Source organism: Drosophila ficusphila, unplaced genomic scaffold, assembly GCF_018152265.1.
Source record: "Drosophila ficusphila isolate 14025-0441.05 unplaced genomic scaffold, ASM1815226v1 contig_348, whole genome shotgun sequence".
NCBI classification, from domain to species: Eukaryota; Metazoa; Arthropoda; class Insecta; order Diptera; family Drosophilidae; genus Drosophila; species Drosophila ficusphila.
In genome coordinates this window covers 1,504,913-1,521,914 of record NW_025064257.1, presented here as the reverse complement: position 1 = coordinate 1,521,914, position 17,002 = coordinate 1,504,913, and the positions used below count along the sequence as shown (strand labels likewise).

The following is a 17,002-nucleotide window of genomic DNA, read 5'->3' as shown; positions in this document are numbered from 1 at the left end:
GTGGCTTGCATCTGATAGTCTTTGACTCGTGCCCGACGATAAAATTGCCCATGTGGTTGACTCTGGGACTTGTCCGACGCTAAGATTGCCTGCCTGCCGCTGTGTTTTTTTTCTTTCTATTACTTATTCCTGTTGCTGTGGCTTGCATCTTATAGACTTTGACTCGTGCCCGACGATAAAATTGCCACGTGGTTGACTCTGGCACTTGTCCGACGCTAAGATTGCATGCCATTTTAGAAGAGAATTTACTTGTGTTTATAGCTGCTTCCAGCGGCATCTTATAGACTCTAGCTTGAGCCCGACACTTAAACCGTTGATGCGGTTTACTTTGGCACTCGTCCGAAGCTGAGATCGCCTGCCCTTTCTTTTCCTGTATTTCGTGGCTTTATTTGGTACGAACTGTCTCCGTGTTTGCATCAGCGTATCCTGCCTGTTGCTTTTTAAGTCCGCTTAAAGCCTTCGACTGCCTTTGACAGTTGGTGTTCTCGGGTTCGTACTATGTCGCCGACTTTGGGTTTCAACTCTCTCCGCCTCAGTGTCTGCTTTGGTCCTAGGCAGACTTTTCTGAGCTCCGTCGCACCACTTAGAACAACTCCCAAAGCTTTCTTGCATTTTCGTCTGGCGTTTCTGTTGCCTTTCCTGTTCCTTAGGTTTCTCTGTCGTGCAGGCTGTTCGGCAGACGTGTTCCCGCTCTTGCGTAAGAAAAACTGGAGAGTAGCCCGTCGATTTCTGGCCACTTTTCGTTCCAGCATCTTTGGTCCTGCCCCGTGAACTGTGCTATCATTGTGTTTACCATTCTATTAGCCCGTTCTGTGGGGTTTTCCTGAGGTGTATAGGGTGCCGAAAATTTTTCCCGGGATGGGATGGCTTTCATTCGTACAACTTGGTGGCCGCCAGAGCGATATCTGTCTTCTAATGATTGCAAGTTGGCACACAGCCTCCTCGTGGCGCCTTCGGGGTGGCTATCTTAGCATCCGCTAGATAGTGAGATAATGTGTGCAGCGAGTCACCCGGACGTTAAACGGTTGAGCGCAGGGTTTGGAACTCGCCTCGTAAAAAAAGCCCAGTGAAGACGACTTTTCAGACGGAAAAAACGGGTGCAAGAAAGGCGAGAGTGCGAGGAACTTGAGGTGTTGCAGGACAGGAATGATGTTCGAAAATTCTTCCAACAAGTCAACCGTCTGACACAAGGTTTCAAGACCGGAGCATCTAACTGTCGGGATGAAAATAGAAATCTGGTTACGGATACGCAGTGCACGCTGAGGTTATGAAAGGAGCATTTCTCCAAGCTGCTAGCAGGCGATGACGGCACCATTCCCGCCATTGGAGGAAGCAGCCCGATACCACCAGTCGACGACAATATGGATATACCACTACATAGCCATGACGAGGTCCGAGTCAGCCTGAATACCATCTCATGCAAGGTCCTATCGAGCGTAATATGTGAACGACTGAAGCTGTATACCAGCACACTGATCGGACCCTATCAGTGCGGCTTCAGACCTGGTAAGTCCACCATAGACCAGATCTTCACATTACGCCAAATTCTGGAAAAAAAACCCACAAGAACCATGTCTGAGTTCGGTATTCCTGCAAAACTAATGCGTCTTTGCAGAATGACATTGGACAGCACCATCAGCTCTGTCAAGGTAGGAACGAACCTCTCCGAACCTTTTAATACCGTTCGAGGTATCAGACAAGGCGACCGCCTCGTGCGACCTCTTCAATTTCGTGATGGAAGGGGTTCTGCATCGATCTGGCACTATTTTTTATAAAAGTGTCCAGCTCCTTCCGTATGCCGATGATATTGACATCATTGGCCGCAGCAAGCGTGATGTCACTGCTGCATTTTCCGCTATCGAAAACGAGTCGGCAAAAGTGGGTTTGGCGGTGACCGAGGGCAAGACGAAGTATATGCTGTCGACAAGCAGGGAGGCGAGGCGCCTAGACTCCCATGTGGTAGCGAATACCTATACCTTCGAAATGGTCAAGGAGTTCACGTACTTTGGCAATGTCATTAATACAGAAAATGACGTCAGCCTGGAGATTAAGCGAAGAATCAAACTTGGCAATAGGTGCTACTTTGGTCTAAGTAAGCAAATATGCAACAGAGACCTCTTTGCCGAACAAAATTAAAAATCTACAGACACCCGTGCTTTTATATGGCGCAGAAGCATGGTGTGGCAACCTGTCACTACCAGCGTTGCTGAGAGCGGAGAGCATTCTAGCTGTCATTGAGTCAGTCTGGATATATCCTATTGTAGAGTGCGGGTCGCACCGAGTAACTAATAAATATTGTTTGTAAATATCTGAGTAATTGCGTGCAGTTGGTTTGTATTTATTGGGCTGATTACAGGTCATTACATTGGCGACGAGAGAAAAAAAAAAAAAATAGAAAAGAACGATAAAGAATTAAATTCATTTCGCCTGTATGTGTGTTATTTTGGTATATACATACATAAAAAAAAAAGGGTGGCCACTTAAATGTAGCCGAATTGTGTCAGTTTTGATACAGCCTCCAAAAATAATTTAAAAAAAAAAAGAAAGAGAAAGAGAAAGAAAGAAGTTGTGGCTAATTAAATTTAGCCTAAATGTGGCAGTTTTAATACAGCCTACAAAAAATTAAAAAAAAAAGAGAGAATATATATATGTCGGAGTTTCGTTAGTCTTTTCCATTTTTAATCAAATTATCAGCAGCAAGTTCTGCTCGTTTACCAGGCGCTTTCTGAACTGACTTCCCAAGAGTCTACTTTCCAAATTTATACTTTCTACTCAATTCTTATACATTGTTAGCCATCTCTTTCTAACATGTATGTCAGCGCTTAACGAACAGACCTCACTTGGCAGCAGTCTAAATCTGTCCGGCTCTGCCATGCTTTCACTCAATTTCTAACTTCCTTTTTATTAGTCCCTGCTTCACATTAAAGAAGGCCCCGCTTCACCTGTTCTGACCAAGAGAACAAAGTAGGCCCCGTTTCATTTGATCCGACACGGCCTTCCTGACGAATCACACGTCCTCGTGTGGTGAGTTCTCCACTCCTTTTGCCAATACCTTATGACTCAATTCTTCATAACACCTCTCTTTTTTTTAACAATCTTTCATTTTATTCAGTGGACAGCTTTAAACAAATATCGAATCTTTCATTTTCATAAAGTTTCTTCGTTTTAACATAAATAAATTTCTTTCGTTTAGTTACTATCCAGTAACATTAATCTTATCTGTTCGCGCCAGAGCGGCGCTTTCCAGTCCTTTTTGAACCGCCCCTGGAGTCTTAACAGTCGTGAGAGCAGTTCTTCCAGATCACTTGCATCTCGCTCTCTGGCTCTGTTAAGGGTCTCCAATCCGCTCTCGGAGCGGCTCAAAAAGTTTCCACCCCGTAGTTTAAGTTAGTTCTAATTTCCAAGTGTACCAGTGAAGTCGCAGAAATAAAGTGAAGTTGTTTTTATAACGTTTAAACGAAAACTTGCCCGCGTTCTTAATTCTACCCCAAACCCAAAATCGAGAAGGAAGGAAGACCCGCCGTATTTCACCCCAACATTTGGTCCTTCGAGCCGGATTTTCGACAAATACCAGCGACCACCGGCGAAGTTCTTTAAAGTTCAAGATAAGTACGAATTTTCCATATTTCCGTGGCCGACCAGTCAGATATTTCCCAAGATCCCAATTTTCTTATATCTGTCTGATCGGCTAATTCCATTTGTGCATACGATCGCCATATTCCGGCTTCTTTTTCGTATTGCTATTTCCACCTTTATACGATCGCCATATTCCGGCTTCTTTTTTCGTATTGCTATTTCCACCTTTATACGATCGCCATATTCCGGCTTCTTTTTTCGTATTGCTATTTACACCTTTATACGATCGCCATATTCCGGCTTCTTTTTTCGTATTGCCATTTTCCGGCTTTGCTCTCCTTATATTTCCCAATTTACATACATACATAAACACATAAAATCCAGATGTATGCTTTTTAATGTACGTACATATGCTTTACGGTCTCAACATATGTACATAAGGAGAAACATTTACACACTTCTATTCGCGGTATATCCAGCTAACATTTCGAGAGCGACATTTACAATACAGTCCACATTATATACAATTTCCAAAATTACAGCAAAAAGTGCAAAGAGAAATAAAAATAAATCCGAAATAAAAATTATTGTGTGGGCAAATATATTTTCCAGTGTGTGTATTCCAAGTGCATTTACATAAGCAGCAAGCAAGGAACGAAAGCTCTGCATATGTGCATTGCATGCGTCCAGCATTAAAATCAAAGAGCAATAATATAAATAAAAGAGTGTTGTGCGTGAGCTGGGGCAAGCTTATTTTCGTTGCCCACTGTGTTTCATTCCAAGTGCTTTTGACATCCAAGTATATATACATACATATGTACACGCACATATGTATGTCAAAGCCCAAATAATTATAGTGACACATATCAATCCAAACACACATATCCATACATACACACATATCCATACATACAATCATATAACCCAAATGCATGCTTATTAATGTATGTACGTACATATGCCCGTAACGTAGACGGAATACCCATTTGGAACGCAACATTTACACATATGCCCGTAACGTAAGGCGGTACACCCAACAAAGATTTCAAAAGCGACATTTACAACATAGCCAATATCATTTATAATTTATAAATAAAATATAAAATATAATAAAAAACAATTTATTATATATTATATATATTGCAAAATAACCCGATTCCACCGAACACAATTTATTATATTATACATATTGGAAAAATATCCTGAGTCCACCGAACACAATTTATTATATTATACATATTGGAAAAATATCCTGAGTCCATCGAACACAATTTATTATATTATACATATGGGAAAAATTTCCTGATTCCACATCAACACTATAAGCCGTTCCAACTTTTGCATGATATTTATTTCAGCAGCGCTATTTCGCACACGCCGTCGGCACACATCCATTAAATAAATAATAAATAAATAAATCCTTTTTGTGTAAGCCGTGGCGGTGCGAATCGTATTTATTTCCATATTCCTTGCGATCATTTCCGCAGCTCAAAATCCAACTGCAAATATTTTGCAAAACATTTTTTGGTCGAATTTTTTTGATATTTTGCTCGCACATCAAAGCAGTGGTTCCAAAAACAAAACTTTTAATTGGTACAACTGTTCCGTTTCCACATATTCCAAAAATAGACCGGAGCTGCAACGCTAAGAACGAACACAAGCGGACCGCTTGCAATTGTCTATCACGAGGAATCGAAGCAGCCACTGCGCTTTATTAATTTTTTTGTTTGTTTTCTTGAATCAAAATCAAATTAATTCCATACGTTTTTTGTCGCGTCGCATGCATTGACATTGTTGACATTCCGCTATTAGAATTTTCGATATTTGGAGCCGCACCTGTATTGATCGGAAGTTATCGATTCCATCCTTCCGTTTCCTTTCAAATACACCCCGGTGATCCGCAACAGCGGAACCACATTCCAGTAAAGACTTTTCCGGAGTGTCAAATTACCACAAAGCCAGCCAGGGTTGCCTAGTTAATCTGATTTCGGAATGCCAGAAGACAAAACAAAGTTATCGGTTCCGTCTGCAAATAAAACGCGATCGCTATCCGCTTCTCCTCGCGCGCGCACCTCAAGCGCAGTAGTTCCGACATCAATAACCAAGGCAAAGAGCGAAACTTCATTAGACACCCAAGAGGGCGAAAAGAAGTTGTCTGTTCCTACGAGCAATCCGAAACGATTGTCGCTCACGCCTAAGGTTAGGTCACAGATCCAGACCAAGTCCGTAAAGTCGCTGGCAACTCGTTCTCAGGCAAAAATGAGCAACGACATTGCAATTGCAGCCCTCGCGCGGTTCATAACGGTGTCCGACCGCATGAGCAATTTCAGAGCGACCATAGAAACTCCAGGGCCGTCAGCTCCGTCCGTCCACACCTGCAAAGTCCGTAAGGAACAAGTCCGCTCACTCTGGGAAAAGGCCGAAAAAGAATTCGAAGCGTGTTTAGACACGATTTCCAGCATTACGACTGAAGGAGCGGAGGAGATTCTGGCGACTCTGCATCGAAAGTATGAATATTGCTATTCGGTGTACGAGGAGCTATCAGTTCATCTCAGCGAGCTGATGGACCAAGCCACTCCGCAGCAGTCGACAGCGAGCACCACTAATCAGTCCGCTTACATTTCGTCTGGGTGCCGGTTACCACCATGCGATACAGAAGTATTCGAAGGAGATTACCTAAAATGGCCAACATTTAGGGATCTTTTCACAGCAGTTTATGTCAACAATCCTAGGTTGACACCGGTCGAAAAGCTTTTCCATCTCAATGCTAAAACTAGCGGCGAGGCTAAGGCAATCGTAGCCAAGTCCCCTCTCACAAATGAGGGTTTCGACTCAGCATGGGCAGCGCTTCGAGACCGTTTCGAAAATAAAAGACTGCTAGTAAACAGCCAACTCAAACTCCTGTTTAACTTGGCGTCCGTCAGTTCCGAATCAGGCCAGGCTCTGAAAGATCTTCAGAGCACAATCCAAGGGTGTTTGGTCGCTCTGGCTCATTCCAAAATTTCCACAGAGAATTGGGACTGTCTCCTAGGTGCGCCAGTAGATTACCGAAACTGACTCTATCCTTATGGGAGCAGTCCCTTTCATCGAAGTCCGACATTCCGACTTGGGATGAGATGAACACGTTTCTTGGTGACCGATACCGAACGCTAGAGGCGATTGAGGACATGAAACCAAGTCACAGCAATCACTCTACCACTAAGAGTCAACCCGTCTCCAGGAGGCTCAACTCCTTCGAAGCTAAAGTGGTTTCCAAACCAAAGAATTGCGATCTGTGCTCAAAGGAGAATCATCCAGTCCGCTTATGCCAGCGTTTTCTCCAGATGTCTGTCGAGGCGCAGACCAACTACATCAAGAAGAAACAGCTGTGCCTAAATTGTTTCGCGAGAGGCCATCAGCTACGTGAATGTACGAGCACTCACAGCTGTTTCACATGTCGAGCTCGGCACCATACGTTGCTCCATAAAGGCAACCCCAATTCCAGTGGGTCAACTACGGGAAATATTTCTTCTGCAAGCCCACAAAATCCAACTGTACAGAGGGCCGCCAACGCTTCAGAAAATCTGCCCGGTGTGCAGAATTATTTCGCAACCGGTGCCAGAGCGGTTTTACTAGGTACGGCCATCATTGACATTTGCCACTTGGGTACGAACTACAGGGCTCGCGCTCTAATAGACTCGGGTTCTGAGGCTACGTTTATTACGGAACGCCTGTTCAATTTAATTAAGCTGCCATTCCGCCTCATCCAAGCCCAAGTTTCGGGCTTAAATAAGACCATTTCCGCTCAGGCGACCAGGCTCTGCCATTTTTCGATTCGAGCTCCTAATAAGCCAGGCCTTCAGCTAGAAACCGCAGCTTACGTTCTGCCTGAATTGGCCGGAACGCTACCGTCCTATCCAATCCCACGAGATGCGCTGAGTGATTTACCTGCTATCCCCCTGGCAGATCCTACATTTCTTGAGAGCTCCCAGATAGATGTTCTGATCGGAGCCGACATGTTACCATCCGTTCTGCTGAGCGGCATGCGCACAAACATTTGTGGCTCTCTCCTAGGTCAAGAAACTATTTTTGGCTGGGTGCTTACCGGCCCAGTTTCAAGTACATTTAGTCAGAATCGAGTATCCGCTTTCACGACCCAGATAACCGAAACGAGTGACAGAGTCTTAGAAAAACTTCTCACTAAGTTTTGGGAGGTGGAGAATATACCCACTAAAAGGGTAAAGGACTCCGATTCCTATTGCGAAAACAATTTTCTCCAAACGACCACTAGAGACGCAAGCGGGAGATACGTAGTATCTTTACCATTTCGCGAGCCTGAAAATCTCGGGTCCCAATTGGGGCACTCGCGATCCAGTGCCCTAGCTCAGTTTCTTAGAAACGAAAACCGTTTGAAGAGAGACTTTCCATTAAAAGAGCAGTATGACTCAGTCATTCAAGAGTATTTGGATCTGGGTCACATGAGAGAAATTCCCCCGTCGTACGATTCTCCAAACTATTACCTGCCACACCACGCGGTGATCAAACCCGAGAGCACTACCACCAAACTTCGCGTGGTATTCAATGCTTCTAGCCCTTCATCCAATGGGACAAGCTTGAACGACATTCTTCATGCTGGTCCAGTCCTACAATCTGATTTAACCATTCAGATATTGAAGTGGCGTTATTTCCAGTACGTGTTCAGCGCAGATATCACCAAGATGTACCGTCAAATCTGGGTCGACCCCAAACATACGCCGTTCCAGAGAATCTTATTCCGGAATAAAGAAGGAGAAGTAAGCGATTTCGAGTTAAAAACAGTCACCTTTGGTGTGAACTGTGCACCATTTCTGGCACTCCGCGTACTCCAACAATTGGCAGACGACGTAGAAAAGGACTTCCCTACAGCAAGCAACATTATTCGTCACTTTATGTACGTAGACGACGTTCTGGCAGGGACCACTTCCATACAAGAGGCTCGACTGGCAATCAGCGAACTTCGCCACGCTTTCAGCAGCGCAAGGTTCCCATTGAGAAAGTGGACGGCCAACCAGAAGAGCATACTCGAAGACATCCCAAACGAGCATCTACTCCACGAGGACTTTCGCGATCTTCATTCCGAAAGCTTTGCCAAAACACTGGGCGTTCGGTGGAATGCGACCTCGGACGAGTTCTGTTTTGTTCCACCGCCAGTGTCGATTAAATCCACTCATACGAAGAGAGAGGTTCTTTCCCAAATTGCGAAGCTTTTTGACCCAGCCGGATGGCTGTCTCCGTTTATTGTCCGCTCAAAAATCTTTATGCAAGAAATTTGGTTGCAGGAGTTGGGCTGGGATGAAAACATCCCCACAGAAATGGATCAAAGATGGCAAGATTTTTTGCGCAGCTATTCCGAGCTTGAGCAGATCCGCATTCCAAGGTGGGTTGGTTTCCAGCCAGGAGTGAAGGTAGAGCATCACGGGTTTTGTGATGCGTCTCAGAAGGCTTATGGGGCCGCTATATACTTGCGGGTGGAAGTAGGCCACAACATTATGACACGTCTGCTTACCGCCAAAACCCGAGTCGCCACTGTTAAAACGGTGTCCCTTCCACGGCTCGAGCTGTGTGGGGCATTGCTGTTGCCAGAGATGATTGCAGCTATCCTTCCGAATATGCCAATTTCCAATTCCGACATTTTCTGCTGGACCGATTCCACCATCGTCCTTGCATGGTTGAGCAAGCCGGCATGCCACTGGACCACGTTTGTCGCCAACCGGGTGACAAAAATTACTCAGGTGACGAGCGCTGAGCATTGGGCGCATGTGCGATCCGAGCACAATTCCGCGGACCTGGCCAGTCGAGGCGTTTCACTGCGGGAGCTGGTTCATAGCCAACTCTGGTGGGAAGGACCGGACTGGTTGCAACAGCCGAAGGACATGTGGCCAACACGGGAGCTAGGACCTCCAGTCACAGACATAGAGCAGCGTGCTGTGAAGGTCAATTTCGCCAAGGCCCCATCCGAAGATTTTTTGGAACGTTTCTCCGCGTTGGACAAGGCTCTGCGGGTCCTTGCGTACGTAATACGGTTCACTCAACGCTGCCGCAAGATGCCGAGGGACGCTGCTGAGCGACCCACCAAGGAAGAAATCCAAGAAGCTGAAAGAGTCCTTATTCGAAATGCTCAGCGGGGAGAATATACCCAAGAGCTCAAAGTCCTAAACGATAAGCGTCCGATTCCGGTTTCCAGCCCGATAGCCAACCTGTTTCCATTTCTAGACCAACAAGGCCTATTAAGGGCATGTGGGCGCATTACGGCCTCAACGGCCCTCCAGTACGACGAGCGGCATCCTATTATACTGCCATACAACTGTCGGTTAGCTCGTCTTCTCGTCCTTTTTTCACACCAGATTTCCCTGCATGGCGGCAACCAACTAGTGGTACGCCTCATCCGATCGAAGTATTGGATTCCTAAAATCAAAAATCTGGTAAAAGCTGTGCTGAACTCCTGTAAGGTGTGTACTATTTACAGGAAGAGAGTCCAGACGCAATTGATGGGCGATCTCCCGGCCGATCGAGTTTCCTTTTCCAGGCCATTCACATATACGGGCATGGATTATGCAGGCCCGTTTGAAATCAAAAACTATACTGGCAGAGCATGCCTTATTACCAAGGGATATGTTTGCGTGTTTGTGTGTTTTTCCACGAAGGCTATCCATTTAGAGCCTACGTCCGACCTGACAACGGAGAAGTTCCTCGCAGCATTTGCCCGATTCGTCGCAAGAAGAGGTTGTCCTCAGCGAGTCCATTCGGATAATGGCAAAACCTTTGTGGGGGCAGCGACTCTACTTTCTAGAGATTTCATGCAGACGATCAAGGAGTCTGTAGCTGGAACCTATAGCCATCAGGGACTTGTGTGGCGGTTCATTCCACCAGGGGCTCCACATATGGGGGGATTGTGGGAGGCTGGAGTAAAGAGCTTCAAGGCACTCTTTTACAAGTCGACGTCAAGTCGGAGATACACGTTTGAAGAGTTCGCCACGCTTCTCGCCAAAGTTGAAGCCTGCCTTAATTCCAGGCCGCTGTCTCTCATGTCCGAAAATTCATCTGAGTTATTGGCATTGACGCCAGGCCACTTTCTGATTGGGGGACCTTTGCTTTCAACAGCTGAGCCTGAAATTAAGGGCGATGCTCAGTCGATTATAAATCGCTGGCAGCACTTAAAGGCCCTGCATCAGCAGTTCAGTGCGCGATGGAAGGAGGAGTACTTAAAGGAACTTCACAAGCGCAATAAGTGGCAGACTCCTTCCAGAGATATCCAAGTCGATGACATGGTGGTTGTCAAAGAAGACAACATGCCATCAAACGAATGGCGGCTCGGCAGAGTTGTATCTGTTCTTCCAGGAGCCGATAGTAGAGTTCGCGTAGTTGAGATCCGTACTGCTCGAGGGACTATAACACGTCCCATCCACAAACTAGTACTTCTTCCTATGGAGGACCAGGCAACCTCCGCCTTTCCGAAATAATGCATTCTGTCCTCCTTCTAGCACTTCTTTCTATGGAGGCCAAGGCAACCTCCGCTTTTCCAAACTAGTGCCTTCTGTCCTTATGCTTCAAAATCCGTCCACAATTGATACTAAGTTCGCTTATTTTTTTTATTAAAGCATAAATACCATGGCTCCACGTCCTCGCAGCGCCCAAACTTTGGACGACAGACGTTCTCGAGGTACTCGCTCCTACCGCTGCCGAGTCTGTCGGGGAATCCATCCGCTACGGAAGTGCAGCCGTTTCCTCAGGCTCAGCACGGAGAAGCGGCTCCGCGCCGTTCTTATAAATAAATATTGTGCGAATTGCCTGGCGCATCAGCACTCCGGAGGGCAATGTCGCAGTGGCGACGCATGCAAAAAATGCGGGAAGGATCACCACACGCTGCTCCACCTGCACGGGATGCCAAGGAGTCCTCGACGAACGCCCATCCAGCCACGCCGCCAGTCGCCTTCCCCTCAACGCCGTCCATCGCCCTTCGAGCAACGTCGCGCATCGACCGTTCGCCTGTCGAGATCAGTCTCCCGGTCTCCGTCACCACCAGCAAGGCAGGCACTGGTACGACGACCAGCTCCAGCGGCAACTCCATCCGTAGCGGCTCTAGCGCAGCACCAGAGCCTCCACATTCTCCCGACGGCCATCGTGTTGCTGGAATCTGGGACCACCACCTTCGAGACGGCCGCATTGATCGACCCGTGCACTCCCGTCAGCACCATCGACAGCTCCCTGGCAACTGCCTTCAAGCTCCCCACGACGACAGTGGGGGGTGAGGAGGTCTGCTCGACGACGATCCGGTCGAGAACGGGCGATTTCCAGATCGAGGTGCTCCTGAAGATCAGGCCGAAGCTACGCATCCGTACCCCGATCCGCGCGCTGACTGAAGATATGCGAGCCCAGTTCAACGATATCCGTCTTGCCGATGAGCAATTCCATCGCCCAGCAACAGTCTCGCTGGTGTTGGGCTCAGACGTATACCCCGACGTCATCCGGCCCGGGTTCCTAAATATACGAGATGGGCTGCCCGTCGCACAGAGCACGGTATTTGGATGGGTCGTGTCTGGAGCATGCAGATACGCCTAATCCGTTGCTTCGCTCGTCCTCGCAAGGGGGGAGAATGTTCGCGCCAGAGCGGCGCTTTCCAGTCCTTTTTGAACCGCCCCTGGAGTCTTAACAGTCGTGAGAGCAGTTCTTCCAGATCACTTGCATCTCGCTCTCTGGCTCTGTTAAGGGTCTCCAATCCGCTCTCGGAGCGGCTCAAAAGTTTCCACCCCGTAGTTTAAGTTAGTTCTAATTTCCAAGTGTACCAGTGAAGTCGCAGAAATAAAGTGAAGTTGTTTTTATAACGTTTAAACGAAAACTTGCCCGCGTTCTTAATTCTACCCCAAACCCAAAATCGAGAAGGAAGGAAGACCCGCCGTATTTCACCCCAACATTATCTATAACATCTTATCCATAAATCGTATAATATAACATTTTACATCGATTTTACATTTTCATTTAGTGTAATTCCTTTAACACCTTTCTCATTTTTATTTCGCATCTTTCTTTTGACCCCCGCCATTACATGTCTCTTCTGTATGGTGCGGTCCTGACTCCCGCCATAACAAGTCTCTTCTGTTATGGTGCAGTCCTGACCCCCGCCATAACCCGTCTCTTCGGTTATGGTGCGGTCTTTTCTTTTTCTCTTCTTATGCTTCTGTACCATCTTCTATCACGTCATCACTATCTTCGCTTATAAGCTGATTATTTGGCAAAGCTCTTAGAGATTCGTGTGGATATTTGTAAATTCGCTTACTAGTTAAAGATTTTAACAGATATCTATCTCCATCTAGAATCTCAATGATCTCAAATGGCTTTAAATTGTGGATCTAGCTTCGTTTTATGGCGTTCCTCATGTTTAAGCAATACGTGGTCGCCTAACTTATGTTTGGTAATTTTCGCTTTATTATTATCGTATCTGTGTTTATCATATCGTGCACTGGCTTCCATATTTTGTGTAGCTTGATTTCTTATATTTCCCCTATCTATTTCTTGTTCACCTTCTGCATCAATTGGTAAAAGCCCAAAAGGTCTATATTCCTTTCCAATTAACAATTCTAATGGCCTAAATTTTGTTACCCTATTTGCTGTACAGTTCATTGCCAGTTGTACCTCGGCCAACGCATGCCATGATCTCTGACTGGTTTCCAACGCGGTTAACATACTTTTTAAAGTGCTCATTACCCTCTCGACCTGGCCATTGGCCCTAATCGCACCAGTAGAAATTAACTGGTAAAACATCGACCTTGATCCTCTATAATTCGAGTAGGCACGCCAAATAATGAAACAATTGATTTTACGGCCTTAACACAGCTTTCGGTGTCTATGTTCAAGGTGTGGTAAAAATAAACAAATTTTGTAAATGCATCAATTAAAACAATGACATATTCCTTAAGGTCATTTTTGCCGCTCAATTTTCCTGTTATGTCAATGTGCCTGTGTGCCACGGTATACTTATTTTGTGAATTGAGTGTAGCTCTGCCTGTATTTTACCTACAGATGGCTTTGATAATTTACATGTGATGCAATTTTCAACAAATCGACGGACATATTTGGACATGTTTTGGAACCAGTAATAACTATAAACCTTGTCCAGAGTTTTTTTCAATCCCAGATGCATTACTGAGTCGTGGACATGGTTTATTATGGCCCATCTTAAGGATCGGGGAATAACTGGCAGACATTTGGTTTTACCATTTCGTTGTATTTTTCTATGCAAAATACCTTTGCGCAACTCATAAGATTTCTCTAAATTATCTGACAATTCATTATTTCTTAGTTTAGTTGCAATTTTTTTTTTTTTTTTTCGCGTTTAGTCCCACGGCCCACAATCCCGCCCAACCGACCGAGGGGCGACCGCCGTACGGCACGATTCGCGATAAATTTTGACGCGATTTTTAAAAGAAAAAAAATTAAAAAACGAAAGGTGAGGAAAGAAAGTTAAATGTTATTTTAATTTTAAATTTAACGATCTAATTTTGTGCCAGAAATTTTAGTATTGATTTTTTTAGGAGTTCCAGAGAGTCAGAAGAAGATACTATAGAATACAGTCTATTATAGTCTGAACAAAGTACCCTGAAAGGATCATGTACGTCGTAATTAGATCTACAAAGATTTAAAACTAAAGGAGCATAATTTCTAGTAATTCTACTTGGTACTGAGAAATTTAGTCTACTCAGCAAGTAAGGACAGTCAATTTCACCACGTATAAGGTTATGAATAAATACAGTACCAAGCATCGTTCTACGGTTAGTAAGGGAGGGCAAGTTAATGAGGAGCAATCTATGAGAATATGAGGGTTTGCATTCCAGTTTAGGCAGCGTAGGGCAAAAATTAAAAAGTTTTTTTGTACTGATTCTATGCGATCAGCATGTACTCCGTATTGAGGACTCCAAACGGGTGCCCCATACTCAAGGATTGGCCGGACCAACGACATAAATAAAGCCTTTGTAACGTAAGGATCCTCAAATTCCTTCGACCATTTATAAATCCGAGCATTCCCCTAGCTTTATTAACCATGTTCGAAATATGAGCAGAGAATATAAGTTTGGGGTCCAATTGGACGCCAAGATCGTCAACAAGCGCTATTCTTTCCAAGGCACCACCACTTAGTGAATAGGTGACATTTTGTGGATTGACCCGACAAAACGACATCAGCTTGCATTTAGAGCTGTTTAATTTCAGTAAATTTTCGTTACACCAGTTTTGAAAATTGTTTAGGTCTGCTTGAAGGTTTAAGTGACGGGAGTAATCATTATACTGCAGACAGAGTTTTACATCGTCCGCGTACATAAGTACGCGGGAATGCACAATGATCGATGGAAGATCATTGATAAACAAGGTAAAAAGTAATGGTCCCAGATGGCTTCCTTGTGGTACACCAGAGGTAACGCTGAGGATACTACTTAAGGAATTTTTGAAAAGGACTCTTTGCGTTCGGCCACTGAGATAACTAAAGATCCAACTTAAAAGATTTGCTGGAAACCCCATCATGTCAAGTTTGCGAATCATTAGGAAGTGATTTACAGAGTCAAATGCTTTACTGAACTCTGTGTAAATGACATCAGTTTGGAAATTATTTTTAAAGCCATCTATCACGAAGGATGTGAGCTCTAAAAGATTTGTTGTGGTAGACCTGCGTTTCATAAATCCGTGTTGGCATGGAGATATGATTGATCTACAAAGGTGCTGCAAGTGGGGGGTTACTGCACGTTCGAAAAGCTTTGGAATTGCTGACAATTTAGAAATACCTCTATAATTGCAAGCATCCGACTTGCTTCCCTTTTTATGAAGGGGAATAACAAATGACTCCTTCAAAATAAGGGGAAACTGACAAGTTTGTAGGGATAGGGTAAACAGCTTGAGAAGGGGTTTACACAATGCATTTGCACAGTGTTTAAGAATGCACCCAGGAATCCCGTCAGGACCTGGGGAGTAAACTGGTGTAACACGTTGAAGATCCAAAAGTAGGGAGCTTTCGTTTAAGGTGGGACGAAATATTAGGTTCGACTTAGGTATTGCGTATAAATATTGCTCACTTGAATAAGACACTGTTGAGTAAGTTGTTTGAAAGAATTGGGCAAACAGATCGACTATTGCCTGATCAGTGTTAGCCGTCCTACTTTCAAACGAAAGCGAAGGCGGAAAGGAACATGATCTGCGCTTAGTGTTGACAAAATTATAGAACTGTTTGGGATCCCGTAAAAACTGGGACCTGCAATGGACTAAATAATTCTTGTAACACTGAGCGTTAAGCACGGTAAAGTTTGACCGAGCTCTTAAGTATTTCCAAAAACAGACTGACAACCTGAAATTTTATATTTTTTATAAAGTCTGGACTTTAAATTCCTAAGGTGTGTCAACTCTTTGCTAAACCAAGGTGGTTTATGGGATGCTGACGGGTTATATAGCGGAACACACAAGTTAAAAAACAGTTTGATTGCCGAATAAAAAATTGTAATGGCGTCTTCCATATTATTGCAGGAATAGAGATCGGACCAGTCATTGCCAGATATAAGATGATTAAGTCTCAGAAAGTTAGCCTTGCAAAAATAATGAATTCGTTTAGCTGGCTTTATAGCATTATTTTCAACTGTTATACCAGTGTCGATAGTCACCTCGAAAGCAGGGTGATATGGATCTTCAGGCAGCGTAAGTGGAGTTGCTCTAGAGAGAACAACACTTTCAGGATTTGAGACGAGGCACAAATCAAGTGCCTCATCTAAAGAATTTCGAACATGGTTTACCTGACACAGAGGTATTTCAAGTAGACCGTCAATGAAATCATTTTGGCCTATGGGTTGTAAAGCGTTGGAATTATCATCCGAGGACCACGTAGTTCCAGGTATATTAAAATCACCTAGAACTACTAATTGATCCATATCGGACAAAGAACTCGAAATTGACTTTATGACTGATAGGTGCCTAAAATAGTCCTCAAGTTCGGACGAAGGAGGTATGTAAGAGCAGGTAATAAAAATTAACCTGCCAGCGACAGACAGTTTTACGATTAAAAATTCTAGCTCAAAGTTCAAATGATCTTCTGTCAAAACCTCTTCTGACGTGAGGTTAGCGTCCACTGCAATAAGGACGCCCCCTCCCCGTCTAGAGGGACGGTCATGCCTATATATTGTGTTCTTACCGGGAAAAACTTCGGAGCTAAAGATCTCCGGCTTTAACCAGGTTTCTGTGAACACAATAATTTGGGATGCAAACGAAAAGCTATCAGTATACAATTTGGTTAGCTTGCTACGCAAACCTCTTGTATTCTGATAGCTAATTAGGAAGTTAGTGATTAGTTTTTTGAGGAAGGAGCTAAGGACGGCGCAGTTTGTTGGTCCCGGCCGGGGGAGTTTAATTCCCGTAGGGCCTTTCTTTTTTATTTTCGCTA

The 17,002-nt window shown here is 44.7% G+C and overlaps 1 protein-coding gene across 1 annotated transcript; it reads left to right on the top strand.

Annotated features, from left to right (window-relative positions):
* Positions 1-1,361: 1,361 nt before the first annotated feature.
* On the top strand, positions 1,362-11,054 carry LOC122319976. Its single transcript, XM_043207876.1, has 3 exons — positions 1,362-1,506; positions 5,705-6,548; positions 6,608-11,054. Exons 1-3 carry the CDS (start codon positions 1,362-1,364, stop codon positions 11,052-11,054), a joined length of 5,436 nt encoding a protein of 1,811 aa, XP_043063811.1.
* The last annotated feature ends 5,948 nt before the right edge of the window (positions 11,055-17,002 follow it).